Source organism: Heterocephalus glaber, unplaced genomic scaffold (genome assembly GCF_053883595.1).
Source record: "Heterocephalus glaber isolate CG9 unplaced genomic scaffold, H.glaber_assembly_v1.0 deba00001481, whole genome shotgun sequence".
Taxonomy (NCBI): domain Eukaryota; kingdom Metazoa; phylum Chordata; class Mammalia; order Rodentia; family Bathyergidae; genus Heterocephalus; species Heterocephalus glaber.
This window is the reverse complement of record NW_028258317.1, coordinates 62871720-62891698: the sequence shown is the minus strand read 5'-3', so window position 1 is coordinate 62891698 and position 19979 is coordinate 62871720. Positions and strand designations below refer to the sequence as shown.

The 19979-nt window shown below is 38.8% G+C and overlaps 1 protein-coding gene across 12 annotated transcripts in view; it reads right to left on the bottom strand.

The window, feature by feature from the left end:
- LOC101718976 (transducin-like enhancer protein 4) overlaps window positions 1-19979 on the bottom strand; it is a 146059-nt gene that overhangs the window by 63533 nt on the left and 62547 nt on the right. For 6 of the 12 annotated variants that reach the window (XM_004862552.4, XM_021242721.2, XM_021242719.2 and 3 more), the window contains 2 exons: window positions 5100-5301; window positions 3842-3858 (listed from right to left, as the gene is read on the bottom strand). In XM_004862552.4, the coding sequence (XP_004862609.1) occupies window positions 3842-3858; window positions 5100-5301 (219 nt within the window). Of the gene's footprint in view, window positions 1-3841; window positions 3859-5099; window positions 5305-19979 lie in introns of all 12 variants that reach the window. The other 6 variants (XM_004862551.4, XM_013078809.3, XM_004862555.4 and 3 more) reach the window with 1 other exon arrangement.

The following is a 19979-nucleotide window of genomic DNA, read 5'->3' as shown; positions in this document are numbered from 1 at the left end:
CAGACTGCCTTAAAACACAAGTGAAAACAAAGCAGCATGAAAGCCTTTAAACCAAAAAGTTCACATAGGATAAAATACACATACAGAAACCCACAGAAAAAGTAATAGCTTGAAAAAATTTTTTTAAAAACTGCACTACGTAGACTCATTATATTAACAAAAATTACAAAAACTATTAAAGAGTTCAATATTGACTGGTACATTGTCTGACAACATATTCAAACATGACACGTGGCATTTTAAATTGGTATAAAGGTTTTGGAGATCAATTTGGCAATGCACAAGTCAAATCAGAGAAAGTTACTGCCTCAAGATGAAACATCAGAAAACTATGCAGATATAAAATGGACATAATAAAAAATGGACACAATAACAGCAACTTGGGAGAGGTCATGGAGCTGATCAGTTTTGAGGATAGTGAATTATGCCATTTGAAGTTAAGATGGGTCTTGATTTTGGTGTCTCTATTAAAGCTATGAAGGCACTGGAGTTTAGGGGAGGTTAATAAGACTACAATTTCTCAACTTCCTACCAAGTTTTAGACAATTTGGCCTTCCCCGCTCTGAATCGTTACCCTCATCTCTGGCCCTCTGGGATGCAAAGTGGAGAGTGACCGGAGAGCCTGATTACTCAAAGCCTGACTCTCTTTCGTGAACTGGGAGAAGGCACCTGGCAGCACGTGGGAACGTCAACTCTGGAGGACATTTCGGAGCCAACCATTTCTATCCCTTGACCCTCAGTAGGAAGGACAGGCAGGGTGCTATCAGGTCCAAGAGAAAGCCCCACTTAGAAGAGGAACCTAGTTTGTGGGCTTGCTCGAGAGCTAAATTTGGGCTTTCGACCTTACCACTAAGGATAGGAGTACAGCATGGTCTGAATTTCTATTTTCAGGCCTCAAATGGAAGACTCACCATTGGCATGCACAGTTACTGGACAGTCAGTGACAAATAAACAAAGTTGCAGGGGTCATGGGCCTTACTTCAACAGCCCTGCTACATACACTGCTCCAGTTTCTCATCTCCCAGGAAACCGATTCTTGGACTCCTATGGTGCTTTCTCCTTTAGGCCCATATTTACATTCTCCACCCTTGTTGAAAAACTTCAGATAGAAGTCTGCAAATAGCAGGCTTAGGAATGAACTTGGGTACTGGAGCTACAGAAAACAAGATCAATAAAGCCAATAGCATGTGATTTAGTGGCCACAGAACTTCCATGAAGAGAAAAGAAAAGGAGGGAAAAGGTCCAACAATTTAACAAGTGATTTCTTTCATTTCACTTGGCCCCTAAAGGCAAAGCACCTTAATTACCTGAATCTGTACAGTAAGTTTTAAATTTATATTTTATAAGCTATTCTGAAATCTCCCCTGTTTAATAATCTGTAAAATCAAGAAAACATTTTAAAGTGTCTCTCACAATTAAACTCATCCACAACCTTGTATAAATCAAAAATTTGCTACCATATCAAAATGTTACAATGGGGCTGTATAACATTGCCCACATCCTCATTACATGCAACACTAATTACTGCCAGCAGATTCAGAATTTTCTGCACATTAGAGGCTTTTAGAGGAGCTATAAAAAATTTCAGGCACCATTAATTTAAATTTGTATTGAAATTTCCCTTTGACAGATGGCCAAAAATTACTTATTATTTAGAGTACCAGAGCTGCCTGTTTGCACATTAGAAGAGGAAAGGGAAAAATTAAAACCAAGAAGGAAATTTATGTCACGTTCATTACCTGTTTAATGTTAAGGAGCATTATCCTGCATGAATAAATTATTTCATACAAGCCCAATTCCAGCTGCAGGCAACTGGCACACTCTGGCTGATAAAAATCAGCTCGAGTCAAACAGCCGACAATCATAAAAGCCCCTCTTAACCAGGCATCACTTACAAGAGGATAAGGACGATCAATGGAACAAGCAACTGACTGCTTTTCTGAGCATCATAGAATACATTTAAGAAAATCAGCCAACTATTGCACCTTGCAAAACTATAACACAACCCCAGACCTGATAAAACCCAACTTCAAGCTTGAGAATGTACGCCCCCACCTGAGTCACCATTCTGTAATAAATCAAGGCAAAACCATCTACTTCTAATTCCTTTTTGTTTTTCCCCTGGCTTCTAGCTACGAAGGCACTTCCAGACTCAGTATGAGTGATTACAGATGATTTCAGAATACACCCAACTCTTGCATGAGGGAATATATAATGTAATTGGCATAAAAGTGTGTAGTGGCGTATATTTTCAGACTGCTGGAGTGGGGCACGAGAGGAGGCTTTTGTTTAGTTCACTGGCCTGCCTAAAGGTTTGCATCACAAGAAACCAGAGAATGTGTGTATAATGGCCTCAGAATAACTAGAGAGGCTTTCCTAGGGCTGCTATCAATTAATCCTGGTCATTGCCTTTAGTTACTATTTGCAGAGTACACATGTGTGGAACACTTAAGAGTGGTTTTTTTTTTTAAATCTAGGCACTCATATACATATTACGCAACAACAAGGCGAAACTATAAGTACATAATTAAATAATCTAATGCATACTGTTTAAATTCTAAATGCTGACATTTACCTGGAATTGCAAATGTCCTTTCAAATTAACAAAGATGCTTGAAGGGTAAAATAGATACATTCAGTTTGTATTTCCCATTATTTATGAGAGAAAAAAACCTTAAAACCCTTAAAAATGTTTGTTTTATTGTTAAAGGACAAGGGTAAAGAAGGATTCACAATGATAGCCCAGAGTGTTGCAGGGAAACATTTTAGTCATCATATACATAGATTCATTAAAACCTGCAAGAGACTTAGCTATGGTCCACAACATTCAAATATTGTAAAATACAAAGAGAGCTGACAGAATCTGTACTGTGGCCAACACTTGAGAACTGTCTTTCCTTTGTAATCACTAAGTAATTCAATAGTATATGTAACATAATCATGCATAATGCAGTGGCATATTTACATTGTACCTGGCTCAAAAGTGATCAAAGCACTTTGAACTTTCACACTTTACTCACTTTTGGTAATGGCAGACTGTTTTTTGTGTTTGCTTAGTAAAGAAATTCAAGTATCTTTAGCATATCCCACTTTGATGTTACATAAGCATATACAAACTATTACACCCTAATATCTTTAGCATATCCCACTTTGATGTTACATAAGCATATACAAACTATTACGCCCTAAATACCTTTGCTGTTTCCCTACAACTTTTCTATAAAGAAATACAAAAGGCAGGTAAGACAGATGCAAACACAGACAATTAACTACCACAGTGGAAACCAAGATGTTAAAAAGAAAAAGAAAAGACTCTCTGGTAAAAAAGCAGTGCTCTTAAACAAATGGTATTTTTTAAAACCTTATTTTGGGGTGTCAGGGATTGAAGCCGGGGCCTCTCACATGCCAAGCTCATATTCTACTGAAGTATATGTCCATGCAAACAAACATTCTGATGAAGAATTTTGTAGAATGGAATTGTTTTTCAAAAAACGAAGCTGGTATACATTTCCTTATGAATCACTTTATTTACTTCTCTCATTATCATCTTGTACCCAAAGCCTAAGTGAGGAAAAGAAGGTACTCTTTTTCACACGAGAAGACATAATAAAATGAGCAATACAAGCCTGATCTGATAATTCAACTTTGTTCTACAAATCTGATTCTGATAAAATCATATTTTCAAAAATATCAACCAAATGCAGGAAAGTCAGTTAATTACTCTTTGGTGAAAGCTCACCATATTGTTCTCTAAATTTCAAAAGCTCTATTACTATTTGATTTATTTCAATTATTTAGAGCCCTTTTAAGCATTCATTTATCTGTGCATTTTGAGTCCTACCTTGATGGAGTCTCTGTCTATAAGCAAAACAGCAGCAATAGTAGCAGATAAGTGGTGGGAAGAAGAAAAACAGAAAAGTACCAGTTAGTTTACATAAAATCATGCATTTATCAAACTTGATCTCTGCTAAGTAATAATTTGCACAGATGTCAACTGTGCTACGAAGTTAATTATTAATACAGCTCTACCAGATTTCACAAAGCACCGATCTACCTCTGACACAATTTCAGAAGGACCAAAGCTGGACCTTAATATTTATGTTTCTTATTGATTTTTCCACTTATAAAAGTATGTACATTCATGAGTCAACTCTGTACCATAGCATTAAGATAACTGGAAGGCAAATATTACAGTGTTTCTAAACATAACAGATGGTAAATTTAGCTTATGTGATAAAAAATAATTTACCCAAGAATATAACGCATGGTAATGACACTGAAACAGGAGTAGATATGAGCTTCTAATTATCAACCATACCCTGTAAACCAATGAACCACCCATGTATTAAGTAAATTCCCACAAAGGAACTCTGGGAGAAAATTTTGCATTTGCCTTTTGACATTAGCTATTAGAAATTATTTGTAATGGGCATTCAAACTATAGTCACATCAAGATTTCTCTGTACCATCATCTTCCTTAGCAAATGAAAGACGCTAATCTGCAGTAATCAATTAATGACCTAAATAATTGTGTAATTCTTATTGGAAGAAATTAAGATAGATTTAATGCTTCTAGACGTACTAGGTGAGAAAGGCAGTTAAGCCAACTTGACTTCATTAATTTGTCTCGTATGTTCTCAATTACCTAGACTAATAGAATTGTTTTCTCATCTGTGAGCTATTTACAGCACTGTGTGTCGGATTTATAATAATTGATCTGGTCAAATATCAAGTGAGCCTTTCATCAGTAAGTCTTTCCCCAAAATAAGTCTGGTTACAATTAGTAATTAATGGAACATACTCTTTCAATCACAGGACTTCATTACTGATTAACACTCGGGCAACAGAGTAGTAAGTGGCAAGGCATCAAGTGCAACAACCAGGAAACAGACCTCTACCTCTGGGGAATACGTTTATTCTAGCCAACCATAGGTGTCATTCAGCAAAGGGCTGCTTCCAATCATGACCATACCTTCTAGCAGAAATTCACTGTTTAGTCCCTAGTAAAACGTAACTCAGAGACAGAATCAACAATGGCATCTAGAATCTACCCTCAGTAGCAGGTAGTCCCACCCTGACATCCCAGAAGCATGGCTCACCTCTTTGGTGATCACTGTCGTGGTGCTTCTTCTCATCTTTAATTGGAAGATGGGACTGACCTCCCAGGGCACTGGAGAGGGCCAGAAGCCCGGCACTGCTACCGATGGGCGGGATGGCAGGCGGCTGAAGCCCTGAAGGGTGTGGAGTTAGAGGCACTGGCAGACCATGTCCATGTGATAAATGCTGAGCCTGGAGTTGTTGCTGCTGTGAAAAACCAGACCCAGATATTGAATTTGTTCCCTATATTCACCCCTCACCCCAACCGAAATGAAGGGGGAAATGGAGAATGAAAACTCTAGCACCCATGAAGGAAATATTTACCCCTAATGTACACTTTTTGAAAAAGTGAGGAAGAGATGTGTAGTCCATAATTGCTACCTTTCTTGCTTTGATTTGGAGATTTGAGCATCCAGTGTAAATAACTTAATTTTTAAAAAATGAAATGACTTTTAAGAACTGAAAATCAGATTTCTTTTAAAAAGCCCCTGTATTTTGTTCTCTAAAAAAAGAAGCCTGGTTATCATGCATTTCTAATCAAAACATATACATGAATAACTGTTAAAGCAGTTATGTTGAACAAAAAAAGCTGAAAATTGAGAAAATTAGTGTTAAGCAGTTCTCCCAGAACCACTGCACAGCATGCAGCCCTAGTTAATTTGAAAGAGAAAACCTGAATTAACAACCCAGAAAAGGAAACTGGTTGCAGCCACCGTTTTAAGCCCTTTAAGTGTCCTCAGCGGTACTTGAGTAAATTACTAAAGAAAATCTAATGTAGCAAGGCTTGGGTCCTCCTGTAGGCTTGCTCAATAACGCTGAAATAATTGGGCACTCTGTGCACGTTTAGTGATGCTCGAATGAAAAGCCAGAGGCCTGCCCTAGTGCTCTTCTCCAGTGGCCGGCTCTGTGTTGTGACAGGTTTATTTGAGTGGGACTGTGATGCATGCACCAGTAACTGCGCTGACAAGAGTTTAAAGTCATTTTTACCAGCACACTGGCAACACAGAGAAAGCCCTCGAGAGGCCAGGATGGGAGTGCTTGACCTCAAGCAAGCCTGGCTAAAGCGCGGCTGCGGAGCTGTTGCGGGCAGGCCTCGTTGGCTCTTCAGAGTGGAAAGGGGGAAGAGGAGGAGAAGGGAGGATGACAAGTTAAATATATCCCTCAATAGGAATCCCTTCAGCTGCAAACCCTGCTAACGATATTCTACAGGAAAAAGTGCTGGGTAATTCACAGACTAACATTTGTAGTGTTTAAATATTAATTACTGCCTTTAAAGAAATCACTTTAGGCCTGACCTAAGACAGCCAGAGTCCTTTCTGTAGTTTTCTTTCTAAGCATGATTTCAAAAAATAGGTCTTAAAATTATTCTAGTAAGAAGGACTTTGAAATGTCTTTTTAAAATACTTCAAAAATAAAAGGCAACATTTCTCTGAATTACTTTTATTTTCTCTTCTTCATCTTCTAAATGTCTTCCTGATTTGACCATCAAACTCAAAGTATAGTATTAACTTGATCTTTTCTCCTATTTACCCGCACCCATTTTCTGGCTACGCGCACTTACAAAATATAGTCAATAAAATGAAGTACAGACACTTAAGGTGAGTTAACATACACTGAACTCAATGAAAATGGGAGCAGTACTCATAAAATTCGCCACCAACCGAGCCCTGCACGCAACGTCCTGACAAAGCTTTGCCTAACTGGGTAGTCTTAAAATTAGATAGTTCATTTGGCTAAAATCTTCTTCATGCTTCTTTACATACTATTATTTAGCTATGGCCAAAAAAGTATGAGCACACAATTACATTTCCTAAATGTGTAGAAAATAACATGAAGAACACCAAACATGAAATTTAGCTAAGTATGTGGCCAATCTGCTCCAAAACCTTGTTCAATTTATTGGCAGGAAATTGTTCTAAGTCTTCTCCAAATTCTCCTGATATTTCACATGCACTTTCTACCTCTCCATTCAACGGGCAGAAATTTCTGAGAGCCTATATACATGCCTCTCTCACCTCCCCTCCTTAAGAGTCTAAACTCTTGAGTCTGCATCTCACACAAACTCTAACCCTAGTTAACTCCAGACATTAAAACATTCGTACAGTATTTGACACATTAAAAAATGTTTCATTAGACATTTAAAAAACAACCTCTCAGCCAAACCAATACCTTCAATGATTCAAGTGTTTTTTGCATTTATTCTCTCACTCAATAAAAATGAAGCAGAAACTGCCTCATTTTTCCATTTGATCAGGTCCTTTTCAAAGGCAGAAACAACATCCCAATTTGTTTTGCACATGGCATTCATAGTTGATTTCCTGAGATTCTCAATTTCTTCCATTCTACTTCAAAACAGCTCTAAAAGGACCTGGTCTCCCCTCCTCTTTTACACCCACTTTAGAAGAAGGCTCTTTTTCTTTCCAAGGCTGACCCTTGCTGCCAGCACAGCCACCTTATCTTTTCTCCCTTTGTTTCACTGCGGCTTCATCCTCCACTCTCTCCCTCAAATCTCCAAGATGTTCTGTCACTGATTGTGTCCTTCTGCTTGTGAGCTCAATACCAGACTCTCTAACGTTTTGTTTAAGATGAAGTGCACATGTAGAATCAAAAGAATTCGAGGGAGCACTTATTCAAGGCAGACACAAAACCACTATATTTTAATCACTTCTCGTGTCCTCCATTTCCTTTCATAGCGCTTATGCACAACTGGCACTTGACAAATATTTGATAAATTTAATAAAAACAACCTTCTTTTGCCATCTTCAGCTACTGCTTTGTATCTACACCTGTCATCACACAGCCAAAGTTCTTTAAAGACTTATGTCAATCTTGCCAGCCTCCTTGTCTACACATAGACACTAGCACACACTTTATAAACTGTAACTGGACCCACTGCTCTCATTAGACTGAGGGTCACTCAGACTGAGTCAAGATTTCAGCTTTATCTGTGACCTCTCTGCAGCCACAGATGAATGAAACTCTTCTGGATGAAACTCCTCCATTTGCTTCAAATGGCGATGAGATCACCATGGCCAGGCTCTCTGTGGCCTTCTGAGTGAATTTCCTTCTGGCCCTTTTCTCCTTAGCCTCTGTGATATCACTTGCCTATGTGCCAATTAACTTCCACACCTCTGTCTCCTAAGCTTCCCTACCCTTAATCTAACCTCTTGCCGGAGAATTCCACTTGCCAGGCCAGCACTACCTGAAAGTGAAAATATGTAACATAAGACTCACAGGCAACATGCACTGGCTCAAGTTATCAGTCGCCACTGTTTCTGTATCCCTATATTCACAATCACTGCGTCTGGTGAATTCTTAAATAATTTCTTATGCTTTTACTGTGACTAGCCAGATTATTATCACTCCACACATGGAGTTTAAGTCTCCATTAGCTCATTTAAGTTCCAATGAGCCTGTAATGCACCACCAGGAGCAGGTTTTTGCCCTTAAATCCATGTCATTACATATGTTTTAAAACAGTCTCCACATTACCCATCTAAGTTCTACTCACTTATCGCAACATAGCTTGTGTTTTACATGGCCTCTTCAAATATCCTGTCTATTACCTTACAGGACTTTGTTTTTATCATTTGTTGACATATGTTGTTGTCTCACAAAGATTATTCACTACCAAAAACAACAGACCCCTTTTGTCTAAAATTAAAAGTTCAAATGCCTTAGCATTCAAGGTCTTCTATAAACTAGCATAAGCCTAACTTTGCACACTTGTGTGCAACACTATCCAGGGAATATCTTAATCATCTTGGCTCAAGCAAACAAATCTCTACCATTGCCTCTAAGCTCTGAATTAAGGCCAAGACCATTTCTATGACACTTAACAACCCAAGACAACAGAGATAAAATTATTCCCTTAATTTCCCACAGTACTTAAATATTTCTTATTCTTAGCATGTACTCAGATTATCAACTAAAGTCAGCAGCAATATTATTAACTGATGAATTTTGCCTCTATTTTCTTGTAGATAATGTATTCATCTTCAGAATTTAAAATTAAAATAAATGAAGATGTTAGCTTTTTCTACAATAAACTTTCATTTGGAAAATTTAAAAATAAATAGCAACACCTTAAAATGAGCAGACATTCTAGTGACTGAACTTAGAACTTGGTACCTCCATATGAAAAATTTTCTATTGTTGGACTTTTAATTCTTAACATTACAAACTATAAATGGGTTCAAGTGTAACTGTCACTCATCTTCCCCTAAATTAATGAACTCCAACTATTTAATTATATATCCATATATTTATAGGCTCTAATGAGTTAAGTTCCTACAACAGAGTTCCCATATACTTACTACCTTGCTTTCACTAAGTTAACATTTTATATAACCAGAGTTTACCTAAACTAAGAAACTATAACACAAGTACATTATTGCTATTAATCAAACTAAAGATTTCATTCAGGTTTCCCTAATTATTCATTAATGTAATTTTTCTGTCTCAGAATTCTTATCAGGATATTACATCAGAGGTTTTGATAGTTCATTTATTGTAACAAAAGTCCTTTTGAAGATCTCAAGGATGACAACAACCAAATTATAGTCTTATTGTTTAAGAGAATATGCCTTGAATTTAAAAGAGAAAAGAAAGTAAAGGGACTATCATAAACTCATGTCACAAGTCACTCATCACACACAAAAAATATCAAACAAAATATCATATTCAGTATGGCATCTTGCAGAAAGGAACGATTTTCATTAAGTACTTTTAATCCTTTCATGCTTAGTGTTCCATTTTTGGAACACTCATAACAACAGAACATAATAAAATTTTTTCTCTTCAAATTCTTGTCCTTAAATTGTCCTAGGCAACATATATGAATTTTATGCAAAAAATTTTAAAAACCGCAATCTTCGGGCATAAGTGGGTCAAAAGATAAAACTGTAAGATTGAGATTTAATATCCCTAAAAGGTATATGCAAAAAATATAGACATGAAACATTACAGATATTGGCATATTACCCCTGGCATTAAAGTGCTTATAATCACTAAAACTGACTTCTTTCTATATTGAGTGGCTACTTTTAACTTGCTTTGTTAATTGCTCACCTCAGAAAGCACCCTACAAGTAGAATGGCAGATGTACTTATAATTGATAATGATTTGTCAATGAGACTTTACAGACCATCTTTACGCAAAAGCACTGTCACCAACGGCAACACTGAATAGCAACCCCTTTCTCCATTAAAACCATTTTTGATTTATCGAATGTCAAATAACATTCAAGAATTGAATTAAAAGAAAAAAGAATAAGTCTTCTTGTCAACAGAGCAAAGCTCAAAGAAGGTTCCCTAGGAAAAGAGTCTGGTTTTCTAGATATTATTTCAGGGAACTGCGGTAGTACAATCTAACGGACTGCCTGCAAGACTGTGGAAGCCAGTGTCCTCTGATCTCTCTCTGTCCGTGTGAATTACAGAGCAACTAGCCCACAAAGGTTTACTACTTTATACCATCATCACACTCTGAAATGTAAAACCTTTCTCCTTTAAAGATCAAACACAGATTTGTTGTTAAAATAACTTAATATAAATCAACATGCTAAATAATTACAAACCATCAAATTAAACAAACACTGACTTTAGATGGGGGGGAAAAAGCCAAACAAACCAAAGAATCCGAGGATTCCATAAACTGCAGAACCAATTAAACATTAAAATAAATGTGCTCTATGCTATGTAACCATAACTGAAGGAAAACCCTATAAGAAAAACAGATCTTGGCAAAATTCTTCTCATCAATCTTCCTTAAGCCATTACTATCTTCTTTATTTCATTAAAAACAAGCAGCCAAACACCATACTCTTTTACTTCCAACCATAATACAAACCAAACTTTCTTCTGTTCTCCTGATGGACCATTCAAGAGAATAAACATTAAAATGGAACAAATTTTAAACTTAGGCAAGTAAGCACTCCATTAAGATAATTAATTTAATTCTGAAAAATAGCCAGTAATTTTGTCTGAAAATATACACCAATGAGGTGCTAGGCACAGCTTTAATTTTGTTAACAGCTTTGTACTGGATTTTCTGTAACAAATAATTATTTCCTTGCAGCTTTAAGTTTGGCACAGAGGGTAGTAAAGAACAATTAAGGGAATCAAATTCAAAAGAAATGTCTTTTGAAATGTTGTCTTTCTGTTATCAAAGGGAAGAATTACTTTTAATGCAAGGTTTCCCCAACTGCTTGATCACCAGCAACTGACTGGAGAGCAAAGGGACAGGCACTGGTGAGGACAGAGCTGCAGCCTCCCTGGGAATTCTGGACACCTCCAGCTGAAGTCAGGCAGGCAGATGCTTCCTCATCCACCCCCTCCCCATCTCTTCTAGGCTCTTAACAGAAGAATCCTCAAATAGCACACACCTTCCTTAGAAGCAGTAATATCCCACAGCAATGAACCCAGTTAATGCCTGTATCTGCATTTCTTAAAAAACAGTAAAAAGTGAGCCGGCTGCAAGATATGCAAGAAGCAAAAGGCTATCTAAAGAGTTCTGGCAAAAGGGCAAGGAGCAAACTTAAGTGGTCCCCATTGCCAAACCATCAGGCAATTCCCTAGCATCATAAATAGAATGACTGATTTTCTTTTTTCCCTTTTTAAGAAAGAGCTTCCAGGAGTGGAGTCCATGGTGCCTGGAGAAAACAGGTGGAGCTCCGGGCATTCTGAGGCCAAGGACGAGAGAGTGGCTTTCAGGCCAGGGTCGGCTCTAAAGTCAGGACCAGCTGGCTCCCAAACACACATCCACCTTTCCACCAGCCAGCTCAGGGGCACCGAGCATGTGTGTCTCGATCCAACCGAGAGACACTAGTCCAGGAGGGCAATAAGATGGACGCATCAGGCCTTGAGAGGAGTTGCAAGAAGGAGCAACAGGCTCCGGAATGGAGTAGCAAGCTCAAGACTAGGCTGGTATCTGTGTACCCTGGCTTACGGAGGCATCATCTAATGTGGAAAAATCTGCTAAAGATGGTTTCTGTTTGTGGGGGCTGAACTGAGAAAGAAAGGTCCTCTCCAGTGACATTCAAGAAGCATCACGAAGTAGCACAACCACTACTCAGCTGGAATCCTTACCATTCATGTCAGAGCCAATCACTTGACACTCTTGAGCCTGGTTCTCCCTGTAAAGTGGAAACAGTTATAAACCCTACCTCCCAAAGTTGCTGAATTACATGACCTGTGCTATTACTAGGAAAAGATACACACACACACACACACACACACACACACATAAAGACAGAGAATAGGAAAGGCTCTATGGGATAATATTAATTTAAAAGGAAAGAAATACTTTAAAATTTAGTACTTTATCACTCCAAGTTATTGATTGATCCAACACAGATGCTAAGACCACTGACGGAAAAGTTGTTGGGAAACAGGTCATTTGCACAGTCAAAATATCACCCCGTAGACTTCCAAGTTTCACCAATAATGTGACACAACTGGAAACACAAAGCATCATTTCCTATTAAAAATACCCAACCTGAATTTAAATTTGAGAAAACAATAAAAAACAATCAGGCAAATGTCCAAATCGTGAACGAGTCAGAGGACTGGGGTGGAATCTTCCAAGTGCCAACCTAACAATGCAAAATAGTTCGGGAACTATTCTAGATTAAAGAAGAGTGAAGACAAAAGACAACAAAGGTGATCTTTGTGTATGAATCTTGGAGTGGAGGGAAAATGATGTGAAGAGAAGTCCCATCAAGTGATTGTGAACTGCACCACTGGATCCAGAGAGGTATTAATTGTACTGCACTCACATATGCAGGAAGGTGGCCTTGTTGAGAAGAAACACACTGCAGTATTAAATGTTATGGCTGTCCCTTACTTCCACCAGTTCAGCACTCAGAAAGGACATGAGTATGTGCACATGTGTGCACAGAAAGACCCAAGTAAAAGTGAGAAAATGTCAGCTGGTTGGTCTAGACAATGAAAATACAGCGTTTGTTTTACTACTAAAATTCCCTGTAGTTGTAGAGGGCAGGGAAAATAAGATGTGCCCTTCTTGCCAAAAGACTGGAGTTCTTTGCTTGTAACACACATCTCTATTAAAAGCTAAAAGTTAAGTGAATACATGGAAAGAAACAAGCAAAAAAAGAACAAAGAAAAATTTTTTCAAACTAAACTCATCTGTAACTCATTCCTGATGACTTAAAACATGGAATTTACTGCAGGAAAGTGATAGGCATTTAAAGCAGCCCATGAAAGACTAGTACTGAAAGGGTAAGTTCCTTGTGCTAAACAAACTGCAGACCTCTGTAGGCTTCCAGATACCTGGATAGGTCATAAGGTCAAGACAGGTAATAAGCAAAGCCAGCAAACCCCATGAGGCCTGTGCCAAGGGTTCCACTATTCCAATTTGTAGCTTTAGTCACAAAATAATAAAGCCAAAAAAAGAGAGGAAAAAATATCCACAAAAAACCCCAATTTACTACCCTCCCCCTGGATGCTCCTGTTAGTATTTTCTTCGGAGTTGGTCTAAAGGTTAGTGGAAAAGGGACTTCTAGGCATATTAGTAAGAGAAATACAATTTCCTGGTGGCTTGTTTAAGCTATTTACAGAAAAATTTTAGAAATATTGTTGTCTTACTGAAACCAACAGTCAGTTAAGTCATCAAGCAAAAGGACTGTATTCAGAAAAGAGCTTTCTGAGGCTGGGGAGTTAGTGGCACTGTGCCTGCCTCACAAGCGCAAGGTCCTGAGTTCTATCTCCAGTACAGAAAAACAAAACAAAACAAAACAAAACAAAACAGAAAAGAGCTTTCTGTAGTATTTTTAAAACCCAGAATCTGATCCTAGAAATTGAGAGATGGAGTGAACCTCAGATGCCATCTACGTGAGTTGCTCCGCAACATTTTGACAACTTGGCATGTACATGGCAAGTATGTATCTGCATAAACATATAAAGGAAAAGAAATTAATACCAAACACTACTATGTGTAGCATACTCTAATATTTAATATTTTCTTCTTTTAAACAAATGCTGACTACGGCAGTGAATTGATTTCACTGCACACTCATGAATCTCTTGAGGTGAAATTTAAAAAGCACTGACACACGCCGACACTAGCACGAGTGATGCTTCCGAGGAGAGCCCATGGGAGACAGCATCAGCATCAAACATGGAACACAGAGCGCTCACCCAGTCCGTCCAGTGATATACCCGCTGAGCCACCAGGGCCCTTCCTCAGCTAGGTGGTTGGCCATTCGTGTATAGGAGTAAATTGAGGAAGTCCCTCTTGGCGGGGGTGGACTCTGAAGGGACATGGGCAGGATGACAATGAGAGAGCCCTGCAGGGAGCTAAGAGAATAAAGAGAAAAGCGGCTGCCAAGAATGAGCGAGTGTCCTAAGATGGGTGCTGGGACCAGGGAGAAAACCGAAACCTGGTAGGCACTGCGCAAGGCCGGCAGAAGGTGGGCATGCTGGGGATCGGTGCACACCACAGGATTTCAACTTCTCTTGAAAGGATATCGAGAGCTCGGGCTGCGGAGCAGTGTTTGGGGATTTTATGTTTTAAGGGCAACTTTTAGTTTAACTGGTACAATCTGGACCGTAATCATCTGTTGGTTTTATGTGCTACAAGTACCTTCTCCCAGTTTCTGACCTGTCTTTTCTGCAAGGTATCCTTTGATGAACAGATGTTATTCATTGCAACTATGTAATAAATGCTATGAATCTTTTTTTTAAGCAGCTGAGCTCTCTGTGACCTATTTGAAAAATCTTACTCTATCCTGAGATAAAAAAGATTTTTCCTGGATTTTATTGGGTAGAGGGGTGTTTTAAATGGGGGAGGATGGTGGTAATGCTTCTAGGATTGACTTCTGCATATAATGAGATGTACAAATCCAACTTCCATTTTTCCTAGAAGAACAAGGACCCCTCCATTAACACTGTTGCTAGCGTTTAACTTCCTCCCTACTGACCTACTTGCCTACTTGGACATATGCGAGCACATCTACTTCTGAGCACTCATTTCACTAGCCTGTATAATGACAAATCTATTTTAAGCTACAGAGTGTAAACCAGCTTCAGCTGGCCTAAGATAAAAGTAATAACTATTTCAAGCTAAAAGTGTATAAAACCAGCTTAAACTAGGGCACTAAAGCATTGAAATTTTTTAAAAGTTCAGAATGATGTGTAGACTGGATTTGAGAATGGCAAGAAGGAAAGGCAGAAAGCCAACTACAAGGGAATGCAAGAGTTCAACCCAAAAGCTGATGAGTGATGATTGAGGGTTTCATCAGCACAGGCTTTGAAGAGAAGGAGGCGGTGAAATACAGCCACTACTGTAAAGACAGAGCTATGCAAAGCGAAGGGGTACGAGAATGACAGAGGAGATTCAGGATGCCCTGTAAAGGTGGGCTAGGTGTCAAACACCTGGTAGATGGTTGTACCATTTAGTCAGATGGTCAGAAGAGAAGAGAAATACAATTTTGTCTTGGAACTTTTTTCTTATATTACAAAAGTTATGTGAAATGCAAGCAGAGTGGAAAAAAATTAAAAGTCAAATATAACTCTACCAAAGAATACGCTAGTAGAATATTGGTGGATCTGTGTAGTATTTTTTTCAATGTATATATAAGCATTTTTAAATGAAATTAACATCAAGATTTTTATAGCTTAGTCTTGTTCCTTCTTTTACCTCTTAGTATGTATCAAGAACACTTTCTCATAGCCCTAAGTAATGCTGTCTAGATATGAGTGTTCACTTAAGTGGTCTCCAATTGCTGCAGGGGTTATTTTCAGAGACATGTAAGCACAGACATCATGGCATTAAATTATAAATACATATATTAACATATAAACTTTAATTTTACATGTATTTATATTAAACATAAATACATTTATACGCGCGCGCGCACACACACACACACACACACACACACACACAGACACACACACACACGTTAAGGTAGTTCTCTTTCAACCCATGGAATACCGAAGGAAGAACGGCCCAACAGTAAGGGGTTTTATTTGTAGGTAGTAAGGCCAGGGTGGGTGAGGGCTCTGTGTCCACTTCTAATTCTTACAGCCTCCCTCACATCCCATTCACTCTGCACAAGAGGCAGTCACAGCTCCCCAGAGACCCTCACAACACCCTCAGGCAACTGCTAAAATGCAGAAAGGAAGACACTTCTCCCTTCGTTGATCTTTCTGTTAGGGATACAAACACATCTTCTGTCTCATGGACTTAGGGCCCCAGGCCCACAGCTCACCTGTAACAAGACTGGAAGGAGCCTCCCCACAGGAGAAGCCAGGCTCTGCCTGCAAAGGGGAGCCAACAAACAGCCCCCTATCTGACTCAGCTCACAGGGCATCCTGACAGTGTCAGCTAAGAGAAAGCCAGAAACAACTTCTGAGCTTTCAATCCAAGTAGACAGCAACTTAAATTGTTTCTTTCCTTGCCCTCAACAGTTTCTTCTCCCAATATTAATTTGAGCAGAGCTGTGTCAACAAATTGCTTGGGTCAACCCAGAAATACCCTGGGGAAATTAAAAAAAAAAAAAAATGACTGCCATTTTGCTTTGGGACCACAGGGGCACTGCCCTGTTGGTCAGGGAGACAATGTGGGACTAGAGAAACTCTCCCCTTCTTTATGAATCTATGGGGGGCGGGGGTGAAAAAGAGAGGGAGGGGGCAGAGGGGGAGGAGAAGGAAGGGAAGGAGGGACAGAGAGAGGGAGGAGGAGGGAGAGGAAGAGAATCACAAAGAGCAGACTAGCTAGCCATGGAGCTGCCTTAGAAAGGGTTCAAGAATGGGGCATTTTTAGTTTTTCTTAAGAGAGGCACATGGGGGAGACTTAGTGATAACTCATTTATCAGGTTAAGATCATCTTTTAAGTTTGCAATATTACTATCCTGCAAAGTGGTTGGATAAAGTGGAGAAATAATCATAGAAAAAAACCACCGCTTATCATGGAGCAATGAGGTAAATTTAGAGATAGGACTACCCTAAATCTAAGAGCGATTCTTACGGCTCCTAACTTATTAGGGCCCCGTTGCCCACCCGTCATCTCACCTCCAGCCACTGATGACTGCAGTTAGCTCACCACCAACAGCTCTGACTCAAGAAACCCTGAACACCATGTAGAAACAAATTCTTTCTGAATTCCCTATTTCCAGGTTTCCGAACAACCATTCAGCAGTACCTCCTTATACTGCTACAGACAAAATACTTCCTGTTTCCATGCATTCCATGGAATATTTTTACTATAGCCAATCAGGACCTTATACAATCCTAATTTCAGAAGGCACAGATTCAAACAACTTCTTTGCCTCATGGGGCTCTGTGAATCTGTAGGTCACAAAGTCACTTCTCCATGAATGTACACTCCCCCATCACATAGTCCTATAAACATTACAGAGACCTAATAGGTAGCTCAATGCCCAAACATAAAACCCCAGAACACCGGTGATGAAGCTATGACAAGCATGTCATCGTATATTTCTTTTAAGACAAAAGATGTTGATGTATGACTTTTCTTCTAAACGAAAACCTCAGTATTCGGGTTTAATTGCAGCGTTGCACTTTGCAATAAGTAAGTGGGTTTTGGTTGCAGGTTTGCCCTCACTGTCCTAGACCCAAAGACTTGGGTTTAAAACTTCTGCTTAACAGTGGTATATATGACAACTTTTGATTTGTATACTTAAGTGTAAGATACAACAGACAGGAAGAAACACAGTATGAGGCAAAAGCATCCAACTAATCTATGGAATTAATATAAGTCAGACAATTTAGGCTAACCAATTAGTATACACAGTAGGCACAGTTCATTTCCATTTTTCCCTCAACACTGAGCTGTGGACAATCCTAACAGTGGAACTCAGGATATAAAGAGAATATGATCGGCTGTGAAGAGGAGCCTGAGGAAGACCGTGTCAGGATACAGAGAAGGGCCCTCCAGAGGACCCAAGAGCTGGTGTCCACCTCCTGGCTAAGAGCATGCTGGGGCTGAGCCAGGGACAGAAAACAGAGGCCAGTGTGGCTTAAGGGCACCTAAAGAGCATGGCACGTATGAGAAGTCAGCAAGGTGGATGGAGGGCACCTCGCACTAAGTTTGTAGGCCATGGTGAGAAGATCAAGGCTCTTTTCTAAGCAAAAAGGGTTAACTACTGGAAAGTTTTAAGCACAACAGCATTAAGATCCAATTTATATCTTAGAAAAAGATCACTCTGGTAATTGTGTACACATTAGTGTATAAAAGACAAACGCAGCAACGAAACACCCTATTTAGCAGGCTGAGGGGAACCAGCTAGCAGAATTCCATGAAGAAAGGGCAAATGGAGATGTAGTAGCGATGAGGAGAATAGAACAGTTAGGAGGCAGAACAGACATCATTTTTGATAAAAAGTTCTCATGCTGAGCTTGGATTTTTTTCCCTTCATCCATCACCCATCTTTAGGATACTGACAATAAAGACCTAAAGTTCTGAGGAACACTGTACTGTCAAGGGCAAGAAGAAACAGGAAAGAACAAGGGGAAAGGGGAAATGGGGATATAGATAAATGAAAGCTACCATAACCGAGAGGGCATGGCACTGGTAAAAGAAGAGACGAACAGTTTAATGGAAGAGAACAGAGCCCAAACACATACTCCCACACATATGGTTAACTGATTCTCCAAAATGATACAAAGAATTCAACGGAGAAAAAACAGTCTTTTTAAAAAACGATGCTGGAACAATTCAGCAAGATATCCACCCCCAAAAATAAACTCTAACTGCTTCTCACACCATAAACAAAAATTAAACTGGATCATAGGCCCAAGCATAAGACTTCTCAAAAGATATGTAAGAGAAAATCTTTGTAGTCTTGAGTTAGGCAAAGACTACTTAAGAGACAACATCAGATGGACAAAAGAAAAAATAATTCAAAGGCCATAATTAAAAAATGAAAAGATAACATATAAATATATTTGCAAAATACATAAAGGATTCATATTCAGAATATTAAAGAACTTTAAAACTCAATTATTAAAAACCTCACGGGATAAAAAAAGGGGAAAGATTTGAACAGATTCTTCATCCCAGAAGATACATAGGTAACAAATAAGCACACTAAAAAGACATTTAACATTACTAGTTATGGAAAAACAGAAACATCATAGGATTCACTAAGTACCAATTAGAATGGCGAAAAAAATCTCAAAAACATACAATTCCAAGTACTGTAAAGGATGCAAAGTAAAGATTTTCTAATACACCAGAGACTACAAAATGGTATGGTTACTTTGGAAAACAATATGTTAATTACTTAGAACATTAAATATACACTTACACTTCCTCAGCAATGTCACTTCTAGGTAATCATCCCAAAGAAATGAGAACTTATATTCACTTCCAAGAGCCTGTATGTGACCACGTCTTGTGACATTATTCAGAATCACTCAAAACTGGAGAAAACCCCACTCTCCTTCAAAGACTGAACGGATTTAAAAACAAAACAACACAAAACTGGTATGCAGGGCAACCCACTTTCCGGTCCCCCTTCTGTCTCTCTTAGGCAGAAGCTTTCTTTCTCCCATAAATTTTTCCTACTCTTAACCTCCATTGTTCCTAGAATTCATTCCTCAATTTTAGAAAACACGAACTCGCGTTTCGGCTATCTAGCAGGTTTGGGAGTTACATCTCTTCCCCTATATCACTTTGGAGGTCCCACTGAGACTACTGGCCGAAGGGGGTAAGAGTTTGCTTTTGTTCCATAGGTTCTAACTCTGGTCTTTCTGCTTCATAGATTGTAACTTTTGTTTCATAGGCTCTGGCTATTTGTTTCACAGATTCTGGTTTCTGTTTCATAAATTCTGGCCTTTGTTTTGAAAGTGTCTGAATTTTAAGTTGCGTGTTTTAAATGTTTGCAAATTTGTTATTAT